We start from the raw sequence: 18,950 nt of genomic DNA, 5'->3' as shown, positions 1-18,950 counted from the left end.
TCCAGGCTCTCACGGATCAAACAATACAGTCTTGTGATGTATGTGTGGAATCAGAACAGCTTTAAATGTGTGCGTTTTTGTGCATTCTTGAGTGACCCAGGGTGGCTGTATATATATTGATTTTATTTATATACAAGTTGGCTGTATATTTATTGATTTTATTTATTTAAGGTATTCATGCACCATTTAATCCTTAGCATTTCTAAGTGGTGTCCATAAAAAAAGAAAAACCATACAGAAAATAAAGCAGTAAAACACAGAGCACTACCTTTAAAAACCAAGGATGGCTTTGTTTCTCCCACAAGCAGATTAGAGGTAGCCCAGGTGGGTCCAGCCTGTAGTTCCCCAGTGCCGTGCATATCCCCCTTTTCCTTTGCCCCAGGGAAGCACTCCTGGGGTGTGGCCACTTAAGCCACAGGCTTTCTGTTTCCCTGTGTTAAGGAGCCCTGAGAGGGAGGGAGGGAGGGAGGGAGGGAGGGAGGGAGGGAGGGAGGGAGAGAGAGGTCACTGGCTGCTGCCTTCAGCATTGGAAAGCAGAGAAGCCGGTTTGGGCAGGGAACTTGTCCAATCCACAGCTCTCATCTGTGGGACTCTGGTTATTCATTACTTGCCAGCAGGTGGGTGAGGCTGTCTGGACTTGCTGCCTATTGGGTACGAAGGTTATGCTGCTTCTCTGTCGCTGGTGTTTAGTCAGCAGAGTCCCAGGGTGAGGTGTGGGGAGAGGTGGGGGGTGGGGTGGATGTCCCCAAGAAACTGAACCCTGGGGAAGGGGGTGGGGGCACGCCCAGAGGAACATGTGCACCTACCCCGAGGCAAGGAGCCTCTGGTTCCCAAGCTGGGAGTATGAGGACTACAATTCCACCGCCAGGAAAGGAGATGGTGCCAGAGGAACTGGCCAGAATGGTGATTGTGACTGGGACAACAAGCGCAGGAGCAGGGAACTGTATGGCACCACCAGGCCAGTGGGCAGAGCCTGTGGTCACTTCAGGAAAGGGGAGATCTGGTACAGAGACCGTGAAATGGCCAGAGTCTGCAGGGACTATGGGGAAGAAGGTGGACAATATACCGACCGGAGGAGGAGAACCAGGAACAAGCTGTACGAGGAGCACGAGGCAGTAGGCAATGGTCACCTGGAAGAAGCTGGTTACTACACAGACAGTGAGAAAGCCACCCGAGCAGCCTGCAGGAAGCCCTATAGCTGGTATCAAGAAGGCTTTTACGTGGATGCTGGCATCAAAGCCTTGAGGAACGTGGATGCTTGGAGTGCAAACCACTGGAGAGAAAGTGGCAGCGACGATGACTATGGGAAGGGAGATGGTTGGTGCACAGCTGACCAACGCTTGGATCCAGACTTTAAGAAGGCAGGTGACAGGTACATGGAACACAGCAGAACACATCGGAAATGTCGTGAGGAGGAGGAGGAGAGGCAGTATGTGCTGCATGGAGACCTCCTTCACGATGCCCAGAATTCTGGGAGGACATTTGAGAACAGCACTGTGGATTGTAGAAACATCTCTGCCAGTCCAAAAGACCAAGTGTCCTGGCCATTAGGATGCGAGCGCAGCAGTGGGGGGTTGGTGCCTGCCTGTGAAATGGCCAGGCCACGTAATGTGGTGGACGAGGACTCTGCCACAGCAGAAATTGTGGCTGGCCAGTCTGGAGCACCGGGACTGCAGGTGTGGAGAGGTGGATGTCCAAGGACACGCACAGGGCGGTCAGACTGGAGCCTGGACTGGGAGGGTGAAGCCTGGCAGCGGAACAGCTTGTACCGGCGCACGGCTCCCAGCGCCTTGAGGCACCACGTCAAAGAAAAGCAAGGTAGGTTGGACAGGGAAAGGTGTGGTGGTGATAAGGCTACATGTGCTTGGATTTCCACACCTTTTCCAGTCAGCCAGCCCCATGTGAACAGCAGGGCTTTGGATCACAGCCAACTGCCTTGTATGGTATCAGGTCACTGGTCCATCTAGTGCAGTATTGTCCACACTGACCAGCAGTGGCTCTCCAGGGTTGCAGGGAGGGATCTTGCCCATCCCTACCTGGAGATGTCGAGGATTGAACCTGAGATCTGCAGGTGTTCTGTCATTGAGCTACAGCCCTTCCCTACAGCAGCACTTGAAAAGAAAACACCTGTTATGTCAATCATCTGGGATATTATGAAGGTTAATTGTTGTTTTCTCAGTGTGTGCTAATTGACAGCCTTCTCCTTAGGCTCTCCTTTGTGGCTGTGCCTTGTTTTTCCCCTCTTGGGCTGGGCATTTGCCAGTCAAGTCCCTTATGCCAGGAATGTTTGTGCCGTTTTGTTAGGTTTGCAATGCGCTGTTGCCCTGCCAGGGGCTCCCTGCCATGCTCCCTGCCCAGGTGTGAGCCTGGCTTCCTAGATGCTCAGGTTTCAAGCACAGGGTTAGACCCTAGGCAGCTCTTTGAAACCAGCCTTTGCATCTCTGTTATGCTGTTACGTGGTGCAAGTGTTACTGCAAAGCTTGTAAGCTGCTCCTACTAGGGCAATTCAAACATGGCCGTACAGCACTGAAAAACCAAGGGATGGATTGTGCACTTTCCTGGAATTTTGTGGAGTGACACTCGTGCGCAATTCCAGGAAAGTGCAGAATATGTCCGAGTGGGACACTCTTGCTGCAAGAGGTCTTGCTTTAGTGTCCCTTGGTTTCTCAGTGCTGTGGTGGCCGTGTTTACACTTGCCCTAGTAGGAGCGGCTTACAGGCTTTGCAGTAACTCTTGCATATTTGGGCTAGCCATTTCTGGAACATGGAAAGCTGCCTTCTGCTGAATCAGACCATTGGTCCATCCAGCTCAGTATTCTCTACTGACCAGCTGCAGCTCTGTAAGATTTCCGGCATGGATCTCTCCCAGCCTTAGCGGGAGATGTTGTGGATTGAGCCTGGGACTTCCTCCATGCACAAGAGATACTCTACCCCTGAACTATAGCCCTTCCCCATTTTGGTGTGGTTAGTTTGTATTCCTTATGAAAGGTGGCTGAATTGCAATGGGACACATTTTTCTGTCACTCTGCATCCCAAGCTAGCAGCATCTTACAGTTTCTGTGGAAGTTGCCTCAGGTCAAGCAAGGTTATTGTTTTTTCCTGTGTTCAAAAGCAGCAGGAACCACCCAGTTGTGTTCTTCAGCAATTATGCTGAAATGTGGGGTGTATATGGAGTGTTGCAAATGAATGTTGTTGCTATTATAGCACCATCGGTGTGCATAGTGCTTAACTTTAGCAAAAGGAAGGCTCTTTCCCTCTGGGTTTGCACATCCGTCGCCCTCCCCAGCAGACTTCTTTTGGCCTTAAGAGTAGCAACGCAAAACTTGGCACAGTGGAAAACTGGTGGGGCAGGCTTGTTGACTGCTGCTGCTGCTGCTGCTGCTGCTGCTAGTGGGAGCCTCTGCTGCTCAGTGTTCCTGCAGCCTTGTCATCAGCTGGATCCTGGACTAGAAAAGGGAAAGCAGAATTAGCTGTCATCAGGCAATTGATAATCTGTACTAATAAACAAGAAATCTGAGCTAAGATATCCCAAATTCAGCTGAAATCCCAGTTTTAAAAAACCGATTTTTGCATGCAACTGTGTACATATTAAGCAACTTTGCTTATTGGGGCTCATTTATAATGCTTCTGCTAGTCACTGGGGAGTGCTAAATAGCTACAGATAAAAAGTTTATTTTTACCTGGACCTTCAACCTTGCCTTTGCAGGACTTTAGATGTCTGTGGCCTCTTCCAGTGGGTGGGATGTGTTTGTTAGTACTATTTTGTAAAAAGCTTTGAGACGACGACGACAACAACAACAACAACAACAAACAACAACAACAACAACAACAACAACAACAACAACAACAACAACAACAACAACAACAACTTACTATGAAGGACATAGAAGTCCCAGTCACTGACTACTTAAAGTTTTACTTGATGCTCCTTTCCTCTGTTCAGGCACAGGAAAATTTATTTTTAGCAGCCTTAATGTCTAGAAAATGCCTTTCCAAAAAACCTAACTTTAAAGGATGATGGAAGTAATCAGGGTGTTAAATTTGGTGGCCAAACCAAATTCTGTACTTTGCAAAATAAGCACAGACCTTGCTATCCTGGAAAATCTCTAGGGAGTAAAGCCGGTGGCTGTAGCAGGGAAGAGGGAGCTGCAGATGGAGTCCCGTGGCTGGTGCTGAGCTCAGCAGATAAGGAACCCACAGTAAACAGTGTGGAGATTCTATGTATGGTTGGTGGATGCAATAATATGTGGGATTTGTTTGATATGCTGCAGACGCTGTAGAGTAGACCTGTCATATGCACCTTTGGTCCGGGCAGGGCTGGGTACCACTTAACCACATGAACTTTGGCTCCTGACATTCTTCAAGGGTGAACAAAAGGTCAGAAAACAGACACACAAGAGAGTCTGCAATACACTAATTAGAGCTGTGCAAATAAGGATGCCGGAAAACTTAAGTCCCTAAGCCAAGCTTAAGGAACTTTTGGCCCTCCAGATGTTGCTGAACTACAACTCCCATCAGGTCCATCTAGCATGGCCAATGACCAGGGATGATGAGAACTGCAGTTCAGCAACATCTGGAGGGTCAAAGATTTTCCCCACTTGTCAAATATCTCTTTCCCCCACCATCCATTCAACCCTCCCACTGAACAAATATGTAGAAAACAAGACTGCTGAATGTCTGATGTCCAGGCTTGATTAATGCTGTATGTAAACACGTGGGTTGGATACACTTTGGGGAGCCATAGCTGACTACAGCTTCCTGGTACGTATTTAGCTTCCAAATGTTATGTGTGCTCCCTGAGAGAAACACAGTGGATAAGTGACATAAGTGGCTATTTACATGGCGAGTCTGTCTTGCTGATTAAGTTACATTTGCATAACGCACCTTTCCCTGCTGATCTGAGCAATTGAGGAGACCTGGTCATGTTACAAAGGCCTAATCCAGCTGCAGGGATCATAGTTTAGGTGCCATAGATGATGGTGCTTGGTTGTGAGAACCCCAAGAGTACACTCAAATGCACATCATTTGGACAGTGTGAAGCCTACTCAACACATTTTGTTCAGTCTTGTACAATCTTCTCTCCAGGATTAAGCTCAGTTGCTGCAAGAGCTGGGTGGGCATTTTGCTAATTAGCTGGAACTTATGACCTCACAAACCCACCTTCCCGTAATTCCCTTCCTGGAGCAGCTTTTCAGCTTTTAAAAAATGGGGAGGGTGGTGAGAGTTTGGAGGGAAATGCAGTTTTAATTACATAAATATACAAAAGATGCTTTAGCAAAAAATAAAGGCAAATAGCCTTGCTGGAAACATAGGAGGAAGAGGTGCAAGTAAGCAGGTCTCAGGGTGTCATTTCTTCTGCATTTTGAAACATACAAATTCTGACTTGCACTTCCATAGGCAGATAATACAATTCTTCTGTTTTGTTGCATTTCTCAAAATTCAATGATGCAGTCCTCTGATTTTGGATAAAATACATAGTGAAGCATGCATTTTAAGGTGGAATGTGTACTAAAATACCTATTTTGTGAGGGAAATGCATTCAGAAATAATGCACATTTTTGTGTGTAAAAATAATAATCATCACAGATTGACATGGAAATAGGACAGACTTTTGAATAAATATGTGCTACAGACACAGACAAGAAATAGATGCATCCCTCATTTGGTACAATGCCATTGATTGAATCAGTGTTTGAGTTGCTGATATGTCTGCCTATCAATTGCTTTATGAATGCGGGAGCCTGGCTCAGTGGGAGAAAAATCCATGCGAAATCTGTTTTTGGTTTGTTTGTTTGTTTTTTAAACATTACATTTCTGCATGCCTTTAAAAGAGCCAGGAGGAAAGGGCTTGTGTCCTGTCTTGCTTAGAAAGAAGTTCTTCAAAAGGGAATTGGTGGTCTTGCCTGTCAGCAGCCCATCTTCTCCATCTCTGTCTCTGCTTTGACGATCAGTTATCGTCAGAAAATAGTCAGAAAACTAGCTTCAGGCTGCATGATGACCTTAGCCTTGGCTTCAGGCTACAAAAAGGCAGAGGCCAGCCTCGTTGCCAGGATTTGCCATGTCATGCATTTTGTTGAGGGCTCACATACATATGCTGCATGCTTGAGGTATCAGAACCATGGTAGGGTGCACAGAGTGCAAGGGCTGCACTAGTGGAACTGACCTTTCCCCATCTCTCATCTCCCCTGCAGTGCACCCCCCCAACTCAGCTCTAGAAGGTTGAGGGGCACTGGAGAAGATTTGGGGGGCACATAGGGGAGGAGAGGAAATGTAGCTACTGCTGCACCAGTGCTGGCTCTGCTCTATATACAGCCCTCTATGTTTCATGCTAGGCACATCCCATTGTGAGGAGCACTGCATATCTAGCTAGCCTTCCCTTTAGCTTTTCCCTGCCATGCCACCAGCACGTTCCAGAACCACCAGAGTTATCTTGATTTTCTTTAAGCAAGCAACTTGGTATCTGCAGCCTGAAGTACAGTTCTCGCCCTTCGATGTTTGCAAAGTGTTTAGGCACTTCTTAGTCATCCATTGCTGGAGGAAAAATGCAGAAATGGTGATTGGTTCTCCCCGTTAGCAAATGGGTGCAGCCCTTATCGCTCCTTGCTAGACTAGCTAGTGGAAGTTGGCGGTTTTAATCTTTTCTCAACTAAAGTTTAATCCTTCCTTAGCCGTCTGTCCATCTGGCTCTGCACTGTTTATATTTTTCTGTAACACTTCAGTAGTCCAGCCTGGCTACAAAAGGCCCAAAGAGGTTAATGAATATAATGCTTAAGTATAATGCTAAGTTCTCCCACTTCCTGAAACAATCAGAAATCCAGAGGCAAGGTTACAGGGTTTAGTTTTCTTTGGAGGCTTATGCTGTCTGTGATCTCTTTATATACTAATATACAAGCACAGGTTTTGTAAACAGAGAAGCAGGCTCCTCAAAACAGGCTGCCCAACTACTAATCTCGCATCAGTCTCTAAGAACAAATGTGTGGACCCCTGCAGCTTTCACAGTAGTTTCCACCCAGCTGAACTCCAGCTTTAACTGACTTTGTCTTTCCCATATTCAGACATTGCTTCTCCCACTCTCAGAAGGGTCTCCCTTTCCAAAGTCTGAGGAGAGAGCGTTCCAGTCAACAAGGAACATTCTGTTGTTGAAAGTCCCTGGGGTAGTGAACCTGTGACCCTCCAAATGTTGTTCAGCAACAACTATTATTCCTACCTATTGGGTCTGATGAGAGTCTAATAACATCTGGAGGTCCACATGTTCCCTAGCCCTGTTTTAGCTGTCTGGTGATAGACATGCTCACAGTAATCAAGGCAACCAAACTCATACACATAATGGTGCAGGAAGTGCTCAGGGCTTTGGTTAGTGCTCAGTGTTTAGATTAATGTCAGTCGATGCCAGCTGAGAATGTGGGCATAGCCTATGAATAAGTTGGGGTGATTCACCCAGATGTTGAAAAACATAGGGGACAATATCAAACCTTGTTGTCATGATACACTATGAGGCATATCAGCAATCTACCAGTTATGCCACCTGGAACTTTTTCCTTGTTTTTTTAATGATTCAACTCTCTATGACATGAATAACTCAGTGAGTTTCAGAGTAGCCATTCTTGGATAAGGTGATTATGTTGTGTCATTTAGCTCCATGAGTTTTTGGATGAAACTGGTTATCTAGAGCAAGCGTGGGCAACCTGTGACCCCCGGCTTAATTTCATGTAAGTGGTAAGAAGAGTGGGTAATGGGGAAAAGGGGTGGCAGAGAGAGAGAGAGAGAGAGAGAGAGAGAGAGAGAGAGAGAGAGAGAGAACAGGTGCCCCACCCACCTTTGGATGTGCCCCTACACACTACCAGTATAAAGCCCCTGACAGATGTGTAGCCCAATGCAGCCCATTGACAGGGAAGAGCAAGAGGCTTCCCATCTCTGATGGCTTCTAGATACTGTCCAGTTGACCCATGCAGGGCCTTTTGGTGGTCATTCCCCTTTTGTGGAACCCCCTCCCTAATGCATTTCAAACCTTGCAAAACAGTTAAAAACACCCAAAACATTTTGAATATCTGAAAACATTTAAAACCAATAAAATGCAGTTACTGATTTTAAGGTTACTAATATTTGCCACTCAGAGCTCCTTGGGGAGGAAGGGGAAGATACAAATGTAATAAACAACTAAGTCCACATTTGGTTCTGAAATCTCCTTGGACATTTTGGTGGATCTTCTAGGCTTAGAAATAGACAGGGGGAATATACGACTGTTGATTCCTCTCCATCTCTCAGCTGCTTTCAGAGACCACTTACATTGGACTTTGGGGTTGTTTTTAATTATCTGGCTCATGGGCTGTCTGACAAGATAGGCATACTTTGCTGTGGTTCTGTTTCTACTTATCAGGCAGGTCCCAGATGATAGTGTTGAGTGACTGCTGCTCTGCCCAGCGGTACTAATTTTGAGAATTCCAGCCTTTGTGTCCCTCTTGGCTTTGAACATCTACATTAAGCTGCTGGGAGGAGGAGCCAGGAGATTTGGAGCGAACCTGAGGCCTTCCAGGTGTGGTTGAACTTCCCATAATCCCCAGTGGTTCGCCATGCTGACTGAGGCTGGGTGTTTGAGGCCAGTGACATCAGGAGGTGAATTTCCTTCCTGAATGAGGATGGTGAGGACTGTCTGACTGGTGCAGGGAAGAAGAGGGAGTGGGTGACAGAACAGAATATTCTGGAAAGGGGTGTGCCTGGCTGTTTGGAACCCTGGAGCATTTTGGAGTGCCTTCTTTCGTTCCAGGCCCACATGTGCTCTCATGAATTTATTACCCCAGTATCTGAGGCAGGAGGCTCTTGAGTCACAGACCAGGGTGCCAGCTTCAGCTATTTATCAATTGTCTAGTTCTTCTACATGCCTCCCACTGTAATCTCCTGAGGCTGTTTTTGTTTTTTGCTTTCTCTTCTATTTTGCTCCGCTGCTGCAAGGCAACAAAGCAGCGAAGTCTGAAACAGAAACTTGCTTTCATTTGGAAATGGCGGCAGCTTGTGTGTCACACCAATGGAATGTCCTCTGTCCTCTGGGTCATGGTTTCCATGCGCTGGCCAGATGCCCTGGGAATTACTTTCTGCAGAGGCAGCAGCAGTTACTGTGCTGGGCTGCCACGTTGTTTCTGGGTACTTACGCACCACACAGTCTCCTTGCGCATTCCAGCAGGGGCCACACCTTCTTGGCCTGGATTTCACAAACAATGCACCTGCTATTGGATGCTTGAAAAAAGGAGGGAGGTGAGTGAGAAGAGGGTGGGCAGGGCAGTCAGTCAGTGGCTGAGGCAGCAACAACAGGGGGCCTCTGAGGAGCCCTGTTTGCACTCCCCACCCCCAAAGGCAACATGTTCTTGTCTGGGCCAGGAGACCCCATCAGCTTTTTGTTTAGCCAGTGAAATCTTTCCTAGGTTCTTCCGGTAAAAGGGATCTGCTTTGTTTTCTGCTGCCTTGTTTTCTGGCAAGACACCTGTACCATCAAGGAAATATATTGTGCAATGATGAGCAAAACTGCATTTGTTTATTAAGCATGCACCCTGATTTGCAAGGAGACTAGACGATGTCTGCTCTCCATTCTGATTTGTTCACAGGGAGGTTAGATGATGTTGTATCAAGCAACATCCACGCTTTCCAGCTCATGTTTCTGTCACTTTGCTTATCGCAAGTCTGCTCTTCGGGGGAAGGGGGTTTGTTGCGCAGTATGTGATTGAATCCTGTCCAAAACTAGTGATAGCTCAGAAGCACCCTGTCATAAGGCCATCAAAGGCACCAGAGTCAGCCAGATGAAAGGCAACTTGGAGGCGTGCTCTCCCTCTTGAAAATGTGAAATATCTTGGGGCTTGGAAGGAGAAACCCTGCAGTTCTATGTGTGGCATTGACACACGTGCACCCAGGTTATTTCTAGGCACGTATAGTATAAGGCATAGGCCTGTAACACAAATTTGCACAAATTTATATGTACCATGAAATTAAGGAAGTGAGTGGCTGGTGTCTCACCATTACTGTGCTCTGCTACACACCCCAGCTACTCTATAAGTTTTTAAGAGTGGGGAGGACAGGAGAGATGCAGCCTGCTGCAAAATACCTGGGGTTTGGGCTCCCTGAGCCAGCCACTAACCCTGGACAGCTCAGTTGGTTAGAGTGTTGTGCTGATAATGCCAATATTGCAGGTTCAATCCCCATGTGGAACAGCTGCATATTCCTGCATTGCAGGCTGTCAGACTAGAATGGCCCTCTAGATCCCTTCCAACTCTACAATTCTATGATTCTATGTCAATGTCCCTGGGAGAGGATTGTGGCTCTTTCTCCACAGATACTGAAAATATTTCTGAGGACCTTGTGATGCACAGAGTTATTTTGCCTATCTGTGCCACTCCTCCTACGAGCACCCAGATGTAGAGAACATTTTAGCTATTGCTGGAGAGCTAGCACTGATCTTATCATGCAGATAGTAACTGTACCAGAGAAGCATGATGGAGGGCTGCAACTCTGGATGGAATTTAGTGCCTCCCAGGCGAAGAGCCCATATATCACGAGGCCTCTGGGACTACAGAACCAAAGAGCAGCCCATTCTGGTCCCATCTATCAGCCCAAGGGCTGCTGGGTTGTGTGAGCTTGGGAGCGCATGTGTATTATTGCAACCTGTTGTAAGCAACCTTGAAAACTGTTTGATTGAAAGGCAGGGTGCAAATCTTCAGACTTAGTATCTTGACCCCTTATTTTGAAGCTATGGAAACAGGCCCAGGAGTGGTGGGAGATGCAAGGTTTGGTGCAGGTAAGCGAGTTGCTGAGCAAGTGAGGAGCAGTCCATGGATGAACAATGCGCTTGTGTAAAAGCACACTGTAGCACTGTGATGCCTCAGTGCCTTGCGAATTCTGCCCTTTTGGGATGGCCTTCTTCCAGCCCTTTGTCATACTATTGTGGAATGACGCATTAGCATTTTGGGCTGCCTCACTATGCACAGCAGGCTTATGGTTGAAAGGGCATGCATGTGTGTTCCTCTGCCAAGAACAGTGTTTGTCACACAGGCAGTGGGAGTGGGACTTAAAATGCATGCTGATCAGCTTCCAGCCCAGGGAGAACAACAGCCCAGCCAGTAGCAGAGACACAGAGATGGGCTCAGCTCATCAAAATTCAGCTCACGCTTACAGAATCGTGAGATCTGGCACCCAGATCGGGGTGGGGTACATCAACCCTGTTCATTGTGCCAGCTGATTATGTGCCCATTGGGGTTGGCTTTATTTGTTTACCAAACTGTTGAGAATAAATGCATGTGTTTTTTAAAAGACCAGTTTAAACGCAGAGGCAATGGAACATCTTTATCTCATAAGAACAAGCAAAAGTACACAATCTCTTTGAATTTGGGGAGGGAGATATATCGCTGTTGAGAAGTGCCTGTTCTGCAGGTGGTGGGGGTCAAAATATATACATGGAAGGAGTTAATTGGAGGGAAGAGGGAAAGCTTGTTCTGCTTGATAAAGTTTTCTTCAGCAGCCACAGAGGGAAATACATGCCTTCTGTTGGCATCCCTGCTTACTACTGTATTGTGAATTGCTTGTTTGCCTAACCAAACATTGCACAAGTGCCTCTCTCTCTCTCTCTCTGCGGGGCGGTTGGAGCTGATGGGTCACAAAGGAATGCTGCGGGGAGAGGAAGAGTCTGCTGGATGTTTTCCCTTTAAAAAAGAGCAAATGCCTGGGAAATGCCAGGCCTGGGGGTTGCTGGGCCCCAGGAATCAGCCTGTGAACCTGAGCCAGGCGGCTGGCCGGAGTCAAGACAACAGCAGGTGAGATAAAAAACCAGGAGCCGGCTCTGCCCTGCCCGAACTTCCACGAGCTGCGCCAGACTGGAGGGGCACCTGTTTTAGGCGCCTCTTCCCAGTTCCGATTCCATTCCCCCTGGGAAGAGGGCTGCTATTGTCGCCTCCCGGGCAGGCAGCCTCGCCCTCGTTGTGCCCCAGATTTGGCCGTGATTGCATGGAAGGGCAAAGACGGCAGTGGGTCACGAAGACGCAGGTATGGGCGGCGCTGCTTTCCTGCTGCCGCCGCCAATTTCCCGGCCTCCTCCTCCTGCCGCTCTCCTTTTTTAGCTTTGCCTTGCGGTCCCAGGGGTGCTGAGCTGTGCAAGGACCTGCCTGGCACCTGGTCCCTTGTCTCCCGCGTCCTCTCCTTTCCCTCGGCGCAACAGCTCAGCTGCCTAGCAGACTGGCCTTCTGCTCGCTCTGACCGCAGCAGACTTTGCGCCAAGAACCAGCCGGGGGGGGGGGGGACTTTACGAGCGCAGTCCGGAGCGGGGTAGCCAGACTGGGGAGGCGCCTTTGCAAAAAGGAAGGAGGGTCCTCCTCCACTCCGGATTCCCAGCGCCGGGCTTTGGCTCTGCTCGACCCCGGGTGGCCGCTCCTTCCCTTAAGACCATTGAGATGCTAATACCCGAAGGGCTGGGGGCTGGGCTGGCCGGGGTCAGCTTCGTCCGCCTACCCTGCCGGTTGCGTACGTGATGGGCCCCCATCTGGAGCCGCAGCAGCAGCAGGTGGGGCCGGGGATGACTTCTGAGCTCGGCTTGGTGAGGAATTTGGGGAGGGAGTGGCGGGCAGGGGGCGGAGATGGGTTACGGTTGGGGATCCCCCTCTCGATCCCTCCCCAGCTGCTGCTCTTATCCTGCGCGGTGCTGGATCGGAACCGATCCTCTTTCTCCAGCACCTGCCTGGACGGCTCTTACCCAGAGCCACGCCCCCTCTTCTCCCCTCTCTCCTGCCGCCGCGGGGAGGGAAGTCGCAGCCTCAGCCCCACGGACGCGGCGTGGAATGCTGCCTCTCGAGTTCGCCGCGAGTCCGCAGCCGCCGGCAAGAGCTTGAGCTTGAGCCGCGCATTGCACGGTTTTCACTCTGCATAACTCCCCCCTGTTGTTTCCTGATCGACGCCTATCGCCTTCCCGGTCGCTTTGTGTCCCTGCCAAAGTGGGCACTAGCTGTCGAAAGTTCACCCGGCAGTGCTTTTGTGTACAGAACTCCCGTTGTTGTTGTTGTTGTTGTTGTTCTACTGCTACTACGGACTTCATTGCTGTTGTGGAATGAAAGGATTTCTCCAACTCCTCCTTAACTTGCAATTTTCCTAACCCTTCCCCATCGCGTGGTTCTAAGAGTGGCTAGTAGCTCCCCCTCCCCTTCCAGTGGACGTGGGTGCCTTTGTTTAAAAATCAGGCAAGGCACGCCAAGTGATTTGAGGGCTGGGGATGTCTTCTAGCTTAGCAGATGGTTGCAAAAAAAAGATAGGATCTGGCGTTACCCATTCTCTCAAGTCTCCTAGACGACAGTGGTGTGTTGAGTCTTTCAGTAGTAAACACAATTTTAGTTTTAGTGGATCAAACTGATGGATGACCCATCCAGCTCCATTTCCTGTCCTCCAGCAGCGGCACATAATGATCCACTTGCTTCAAGGAGCTTTGTATGTCTTCCTCTTGTGCTATTACAGTAGGATGCTATGCTTGTCTGTTCAGAAGTAAGCCCCCTGGAGTTCCCTGGGACTTACAGGTGAGCGTGTATAAAACGGCAGCCTTAAAGTACCTGATTCCGGTCCATAGGCATGTGAAAGAATCAGGAACATTATTTCCCCTAATAAGTCATGACTCCTATAGCAACCTTTTTCAGGGCCGGTCCACCATCCCTCAGACCTTGTGGGGGGTCGGGCTATATTTGGGGGGGGGGGATGAATGAATTGCTATGCCCTACAAATAACCCAGAGATGCATTTTAAATAAAAGGACACATTCTACTCATGTAAAAACATGCTGATTCCGTCAGGCTGGATTGAGAAGGCAATTGGGCCACATCCGGCCCCCGGGCCTTAGTTTGCCTACCCCTGCCCTATAGCTTAAAGTGACAGGTGAACAACTCTGCCTGTGAATATGTGAAAACAAAACAAATTCCTTCCAGTAGCACCTTAAAGACCAACTAAGTCAGTTCTTGGTATGAGCTTTCGTGTGCATGCACACTTCTTCAGATACCATGCACACGAAAGCTCATACCAAGAACTGACTTAGTTGGTCTTTAAGGTGCTACTGGAAGGAATTTGTTTTGTTTTGACTATGGCAGACCAACACGGCTACCTATCTGTAACTGTGAATATGTGGTGAGCATTTGCTCTAATTATTATAGCTCTCAGTGTTTTGAAATTTTTTTTAGCTTGCTTGGATCCTTTACAAACTCATTTTTGTCTGTTGCTACTGTTGGTGATTGTGCCTTCTGGTGGCAGACAGTTCCATAGGTCAGCTGCATCTGAGAGATACCATGTACTAATTTAATTTATAACTGGTGTATTGTATCATTCTAGAGTGATATAAAGAAATGAATAAGCTCCTTAGTATATTTTCTTTTTCCAGTCTTCCTATGCCAATGCAGTGCTTAAGTGGAAAGGCTTAAAATGAACTTTGTATTCTTCAGAATGAAACCTTATTCTCTTACAGTGCAATCCTATACATGTGTACTCAAAAGTAAGTCCTACTGAGTTCATTGAGGCATATATATTGCAAGCTAAGTGGGTATAAGATTGCAGCCTTAATCCTCCTTTTTCATAGAACCATAGAATCATAGAGTTGGAAGAGACCACAAGGGCCATCGAGTCCAACCCCCTGCCAAGCAGGAAACACCATCAGAGCACTCCTGACATATGGTTGTCAAGCCTCTGCTTAAAGACCTCCAAAGAAGGAGACTCCACCACACTCCTTGGCAGCAAATTCCACTGTCGAACAGCTCTTACTGTCAGGAAGTTTTTCCTAATGTTTAGGTGGAATCTTCTTTCTTGTAGTTTGGATCCATTGCTCCGTGTCCGCTTCTCTGGAGCAGCAGAAAACAACCTTTCTTCCTCCTCTATGTGACATCGTTTTATATATTTGAACATGGCTATCATATCACCCCTTAACCTCCTCTTCTCCAGGCTAAAATATGCCCAGCTCCCTTAGCCGTTCCCCATAAGGCATCGCTTCCAGGCCTTTGACCATTTTGGTTGCCCTCCTCTGGACATGTTCCAGTTTGTCAGTGTCCTTTTTGAGCCTGAGGGTTCAAACCTATGTGTTCTTCCTTGAGAGCAGTGCCTGTTGAACTCTGTGTACCTCGCTTCTGAATAAAAGGATTGGGTTGTGAGGAGTTCTGATCTTTTTCTCACACCTTTTTTTGTATGACATACATTGCAAACTCCTGCCTATTGCTCTTATACTAGTTTGTTTACAACTGTTGTAGCATGGGGTGACTGAAATGTTGTATGAGGGTGGGGCACGTATTGTTTTTAAAACCTTTTTCAAATTACCTCAAATGTTGGGAACAAAATAAGCACGCTCTCTCTCTCACACACACATATATGTATGTGTGTATATAGATATACACATATACACACACACACACCATGTCAGTCCATTGGCCCATCAATCTGGCAACAGCCTCGTAGGGCTTCAGATGGGATCTCTCTCACCCTTCTTGGAAATGCTACAGATTGAACCTGGACCTATTGCATACAAAGTCTGTGGTCTGCCACTGAACCACAAACCCTCCCTCGGATGTTTTACTTGCCTTGTGGTGGCTGCAGTGCATAGGATTGGGGAAGAAAAATCTTAGCTGAGCAGCCCACAATTGTTGCACAGTCTTCTTAAGTAATACAATTAACCCAGTGAGAAATATGTAGGGCATAAAAGCATGTGTTAAAAATGTGTTGGTTAGGCAGCCTCTCTTCTGACTGGCTCCGTCATGACATGCCTCTATTGGAGGACTTAATAATAATAATAATACTAATAAAATTTATTTATACCCTGCCCTCCCCGGCTAGAGCCTTCCACAGATATTGTGTCCCTGACTTGTGGGATGTGTGGCCATGCAGCCGTGGCGTGATCATTCAACTTGTACCTTCCACAGATATTGTGTCCCTGACTTGTGGGATGTGTGGCCATGCAGCTGTGGTCAATCAACTTGATAACCTCTTTGTCTAACCTAGAGTGTAGCCAGTGTGGTATAGTGGTTAGAATGTTAGACCAGGACCTTGGGACACTGGGTGACTTTGGGCCAGTCGCTGCCTCTCAGTCTAACCTACATCACAGGCTTGTTGTGTTATTAAATGAGGAGGGAGAGGACCACCTACGCTAACTTGAGCTCCTTGGAGAAAGAGGTGGGATATAATTGCAATAAATCCATAACTAGCACAAAGGCAAGGGGGCAAGTTGTTTCCCTTTTCCCTCTCAATTATGTGCCACAGCCAGCTAGTCATCACTGACGGGAAACCCTGACCTCAGAAGGTGGGAGACTTGCCGGAAACATGTGGGTTTTATTGCTCGTGTGTTTCTGGCGCTTTTCTCCTACCCTGAAGCCAGCAGTGAGGAGGCTGTCCAGAACTAAAAGCCTCTTTCATCCAGTAGGAAGCCGGCTGATAAGTCATCTGTAGGCTGGATTTGGCCCATGGACTTCCAGCTTGCCACTACTGCTTTATAAGGAGCTGTTGGCTCGGATGCTCTGTCCTGATCCCATTTGCTTCTCTTTCAGAAATGACTCTGCTCTCCTCCCAGCCGGAATCACTGGAGTCTGCGGCTACTGCAGCCACCACTCCTAACCCAGAGCAAAGGATGTTGGAGAAGAGGGCAAAGGTCATTGAAGAGCTGCTGCAGACTGAGCAGGATTACATCCGGGACCTTGAGATGTCTGTGCAGATGGTCCTGGTGCCGCTGCAGGAGGCACAGGTGGGAGTGGCCAGTTTGTGGCAGCCAATGGTGGGCTTTCAGTTGGCTTTTTTTTTTTTTTTGCCAGGGATGGGGTGTGACTTAGCACTATTTGGAGCCATTGGATATGGAGGGTTGGGCTTAACCAGAGATATCTGCCCTTAATTCTAAGCATACTGTCTCTCAGCCTGACCTACCTCGAAGGGGGTGCATATAGCACCCCCTTTCCCCCTCTCAAGGGGGAAAGGGGGTGCTATATGCACCCTCAACTCCTTGGGGGATAAAAATGAGATAACAGAATATTGTGTGAAATGGAGGTGCTGATGGATGACATTCCCTGGAAGGTGTGGTGGGCGCAGAGAACAACTGTTTAGGTCTGGGATAGAGAATCTATGACCCTATTGAATTGTATTAATCATTTTGATGAATGGTGTTTTATATTTTCCGATATTTTGAATTACTTTGCTTTATTTTATGTTACTTTGTTTGATAGTACAGTGATTGTAAGGTTTATTGTTTTTTATTTATTGTTTATTATTTTGCTATTGTGATTCTTGCAAGACACTTTGAGCTCAGTGTTTGTTTTTGCAAAAAGCGGAATAGAAATGTTAAATCAAAATCAAACCTGTGGCTCTTCAGATGTTTTCGTCATCCCTGACCATTAGCCCTTCTGGCTGGGACTGATGGGAGTCGGACCCTGGAGAGCCACAGGTTCCCCATTTAGGTGACGCTTAGGAGCTAGAAGGGCTGCTTTCAAGCCTGCGGGTGCTCATGCTGGCAGTGCTGATGCCAGTTTGTGTATATACTGGGATGTCACTGGGCATCAAGACCTGGAGAACTCTGGTGTTCTCCCACAATGTTTTGTGTCTTCAGGGAGAAGGAAAGCTGCCAAGGACTAGCTCATTTGTGTGAGCAGGGTGTGTCCTTGGGAGCAGCCTATCTGTAAATAAGAGTCCTCCGTGAAAACAATTTCCTTTTGCTTCAACACACTCCCTTGCTTCCTAGGTGCCACAGGTAGACTGTGAGGGGCTGTTTGGAAACATCCACGGTGTCATTGCCTTCTCTAAGCAGTTGCTGAGCACCCTGAAAGCTGCAGATGCTGTTGGTAGGTTCTTTGCCCAAAACTTTGGGGCATCTCTGACCCTAGGAATAAGAGTGGAGCAAAGGATGCTGGTTAAAGTGGTCATAGACAAGGCAACAGTTCAAGTGGTCTATACCAACAAGTCCAATGCCTGGGCCTGATTTCCCTTTGTTTCCTTAATTTATAACCAGAGCCAGTGTGGTGTAGTGGTTAAGAGCGGTAGTCTCCTAATCTGGGGAACCGGGTTCGCGTCTCCACTCCTCCACATGCAGCTGCTGGGTGACCTTGAGCCAGTCACACTTCTTTGAAGTCTCTCAGCCCCACTCACCTCACAGAGTGTTTGTTGTGGGGGAGGAAGGGAAAGGAGAATGTTAGCCGCTTTGAGACTCCTGAAGGGGAGTGAAAGGCGGGATATCAAATCCAAACTACTACTACTACTACTACTACTGCTACTATTCTTCTTCTTCTTCTTCTTCTTCTTCTTCTTCTTCTTCTTCTTTTGAGGTCTCCTGGCTTCAGTAGGGCTGGGATAGAGTCACTGTTCCTTTGCCAGCCTACAGCCTGATCTGTATGGAGTCTGGCATATCAAAGTACATAAAAATCAGAGGTTAAGCAAGTGACTCTGCACAGTACAGCCCAAGGCAGGCATTGCACCTTCTTCTCTGCTTGCAAGCAAAAGTAACTCCAGATGGCTTGAGCAAGTGAATCAAGCTATAAGGAAAGGTTTTTTAATGGGTCACCAGTCAATAGGACATGAGGGAATCATTCCTTCCTGCTTTGGGGGCTCTAAATATGGCAGTTGCTTAGCCTTCAGCCTGTTCTTGGTTTCTCGTTACATGGTGTCCGGGATGGAAGAGGGGAAAGCAATTTGCTGGTGGGTGTAAGCAAAACCCACTCTCATGCTCACAAGCCACATGCAGTTGCATTTATTTTTATTGATGACCCAATAATACAGTTCTCTGAGCAGCTCGCAAAGATAAAATGATGTAGTACCATATTAAAGATCACGGCGCGACTGCAGCATAAAAAATTCCAGCAGAAAGCGACATAAAACCCAAATATGCAGTAAGTGGGATTAAAATTCCGATTTTAAAATCTCAGTTTTTAAAAATCTGGGAGAATAAGAACTTCATCTGGTGATGAATAAATTGTAAAGAAGGTGCTACTCACCT

At 47.6% G+C, this 18,950-nt stretch overlaps 1 protein-coding gene across 2 annotated transcripts in view; it reads left to right on the top strand.

Annotated features, from left to right (window-relative positions):
- DNMBP (dynamin binding protein) overlaps positions 1-18,950 on the top strand; it is a 49,316-nt gene that overhangs the window by 21,676 nt on the left and 8,690 nt on the right. Inside the window, exons 1-3 of one of the 2 annotated variants that reach the window (XM_081863814.1) lie at positions 748-1,818; positions 16,525-16,718; positions 17,703-17,802. In XM_081863814.1, the coding sequence (XP_081719940.1) occupies positions 795-1,818; positions 16,525-16,718; positions 17,703-17,802 (1,318 nt within the window). In that variant the 5' untranslated portion in view covers positions 748-794. Of the gene's footprint in view, positions 1-747; positions 1,819-16,524; positions 16,719-17,702; positions 17,803-18,950 lie in introns of those variants that run through there. The other variant, XM_081863813.1, reaches the window with a different exon arrangement.

This window comes from Podarcis erhardii (assembly GCF_964252035.2).
Source record: "Podarcis erhardii genome assembly, chromosome: 5".
Taxonomy (NCBI): Eukaryota; Metazoa; Chordata; class Lepidosauria; order Squamata; family Lacertidae; genus Podarcis; species Podarcis erhardii.
This window is presented reverse-complemented; position numbering and strand designations above follow the sequence as displayed.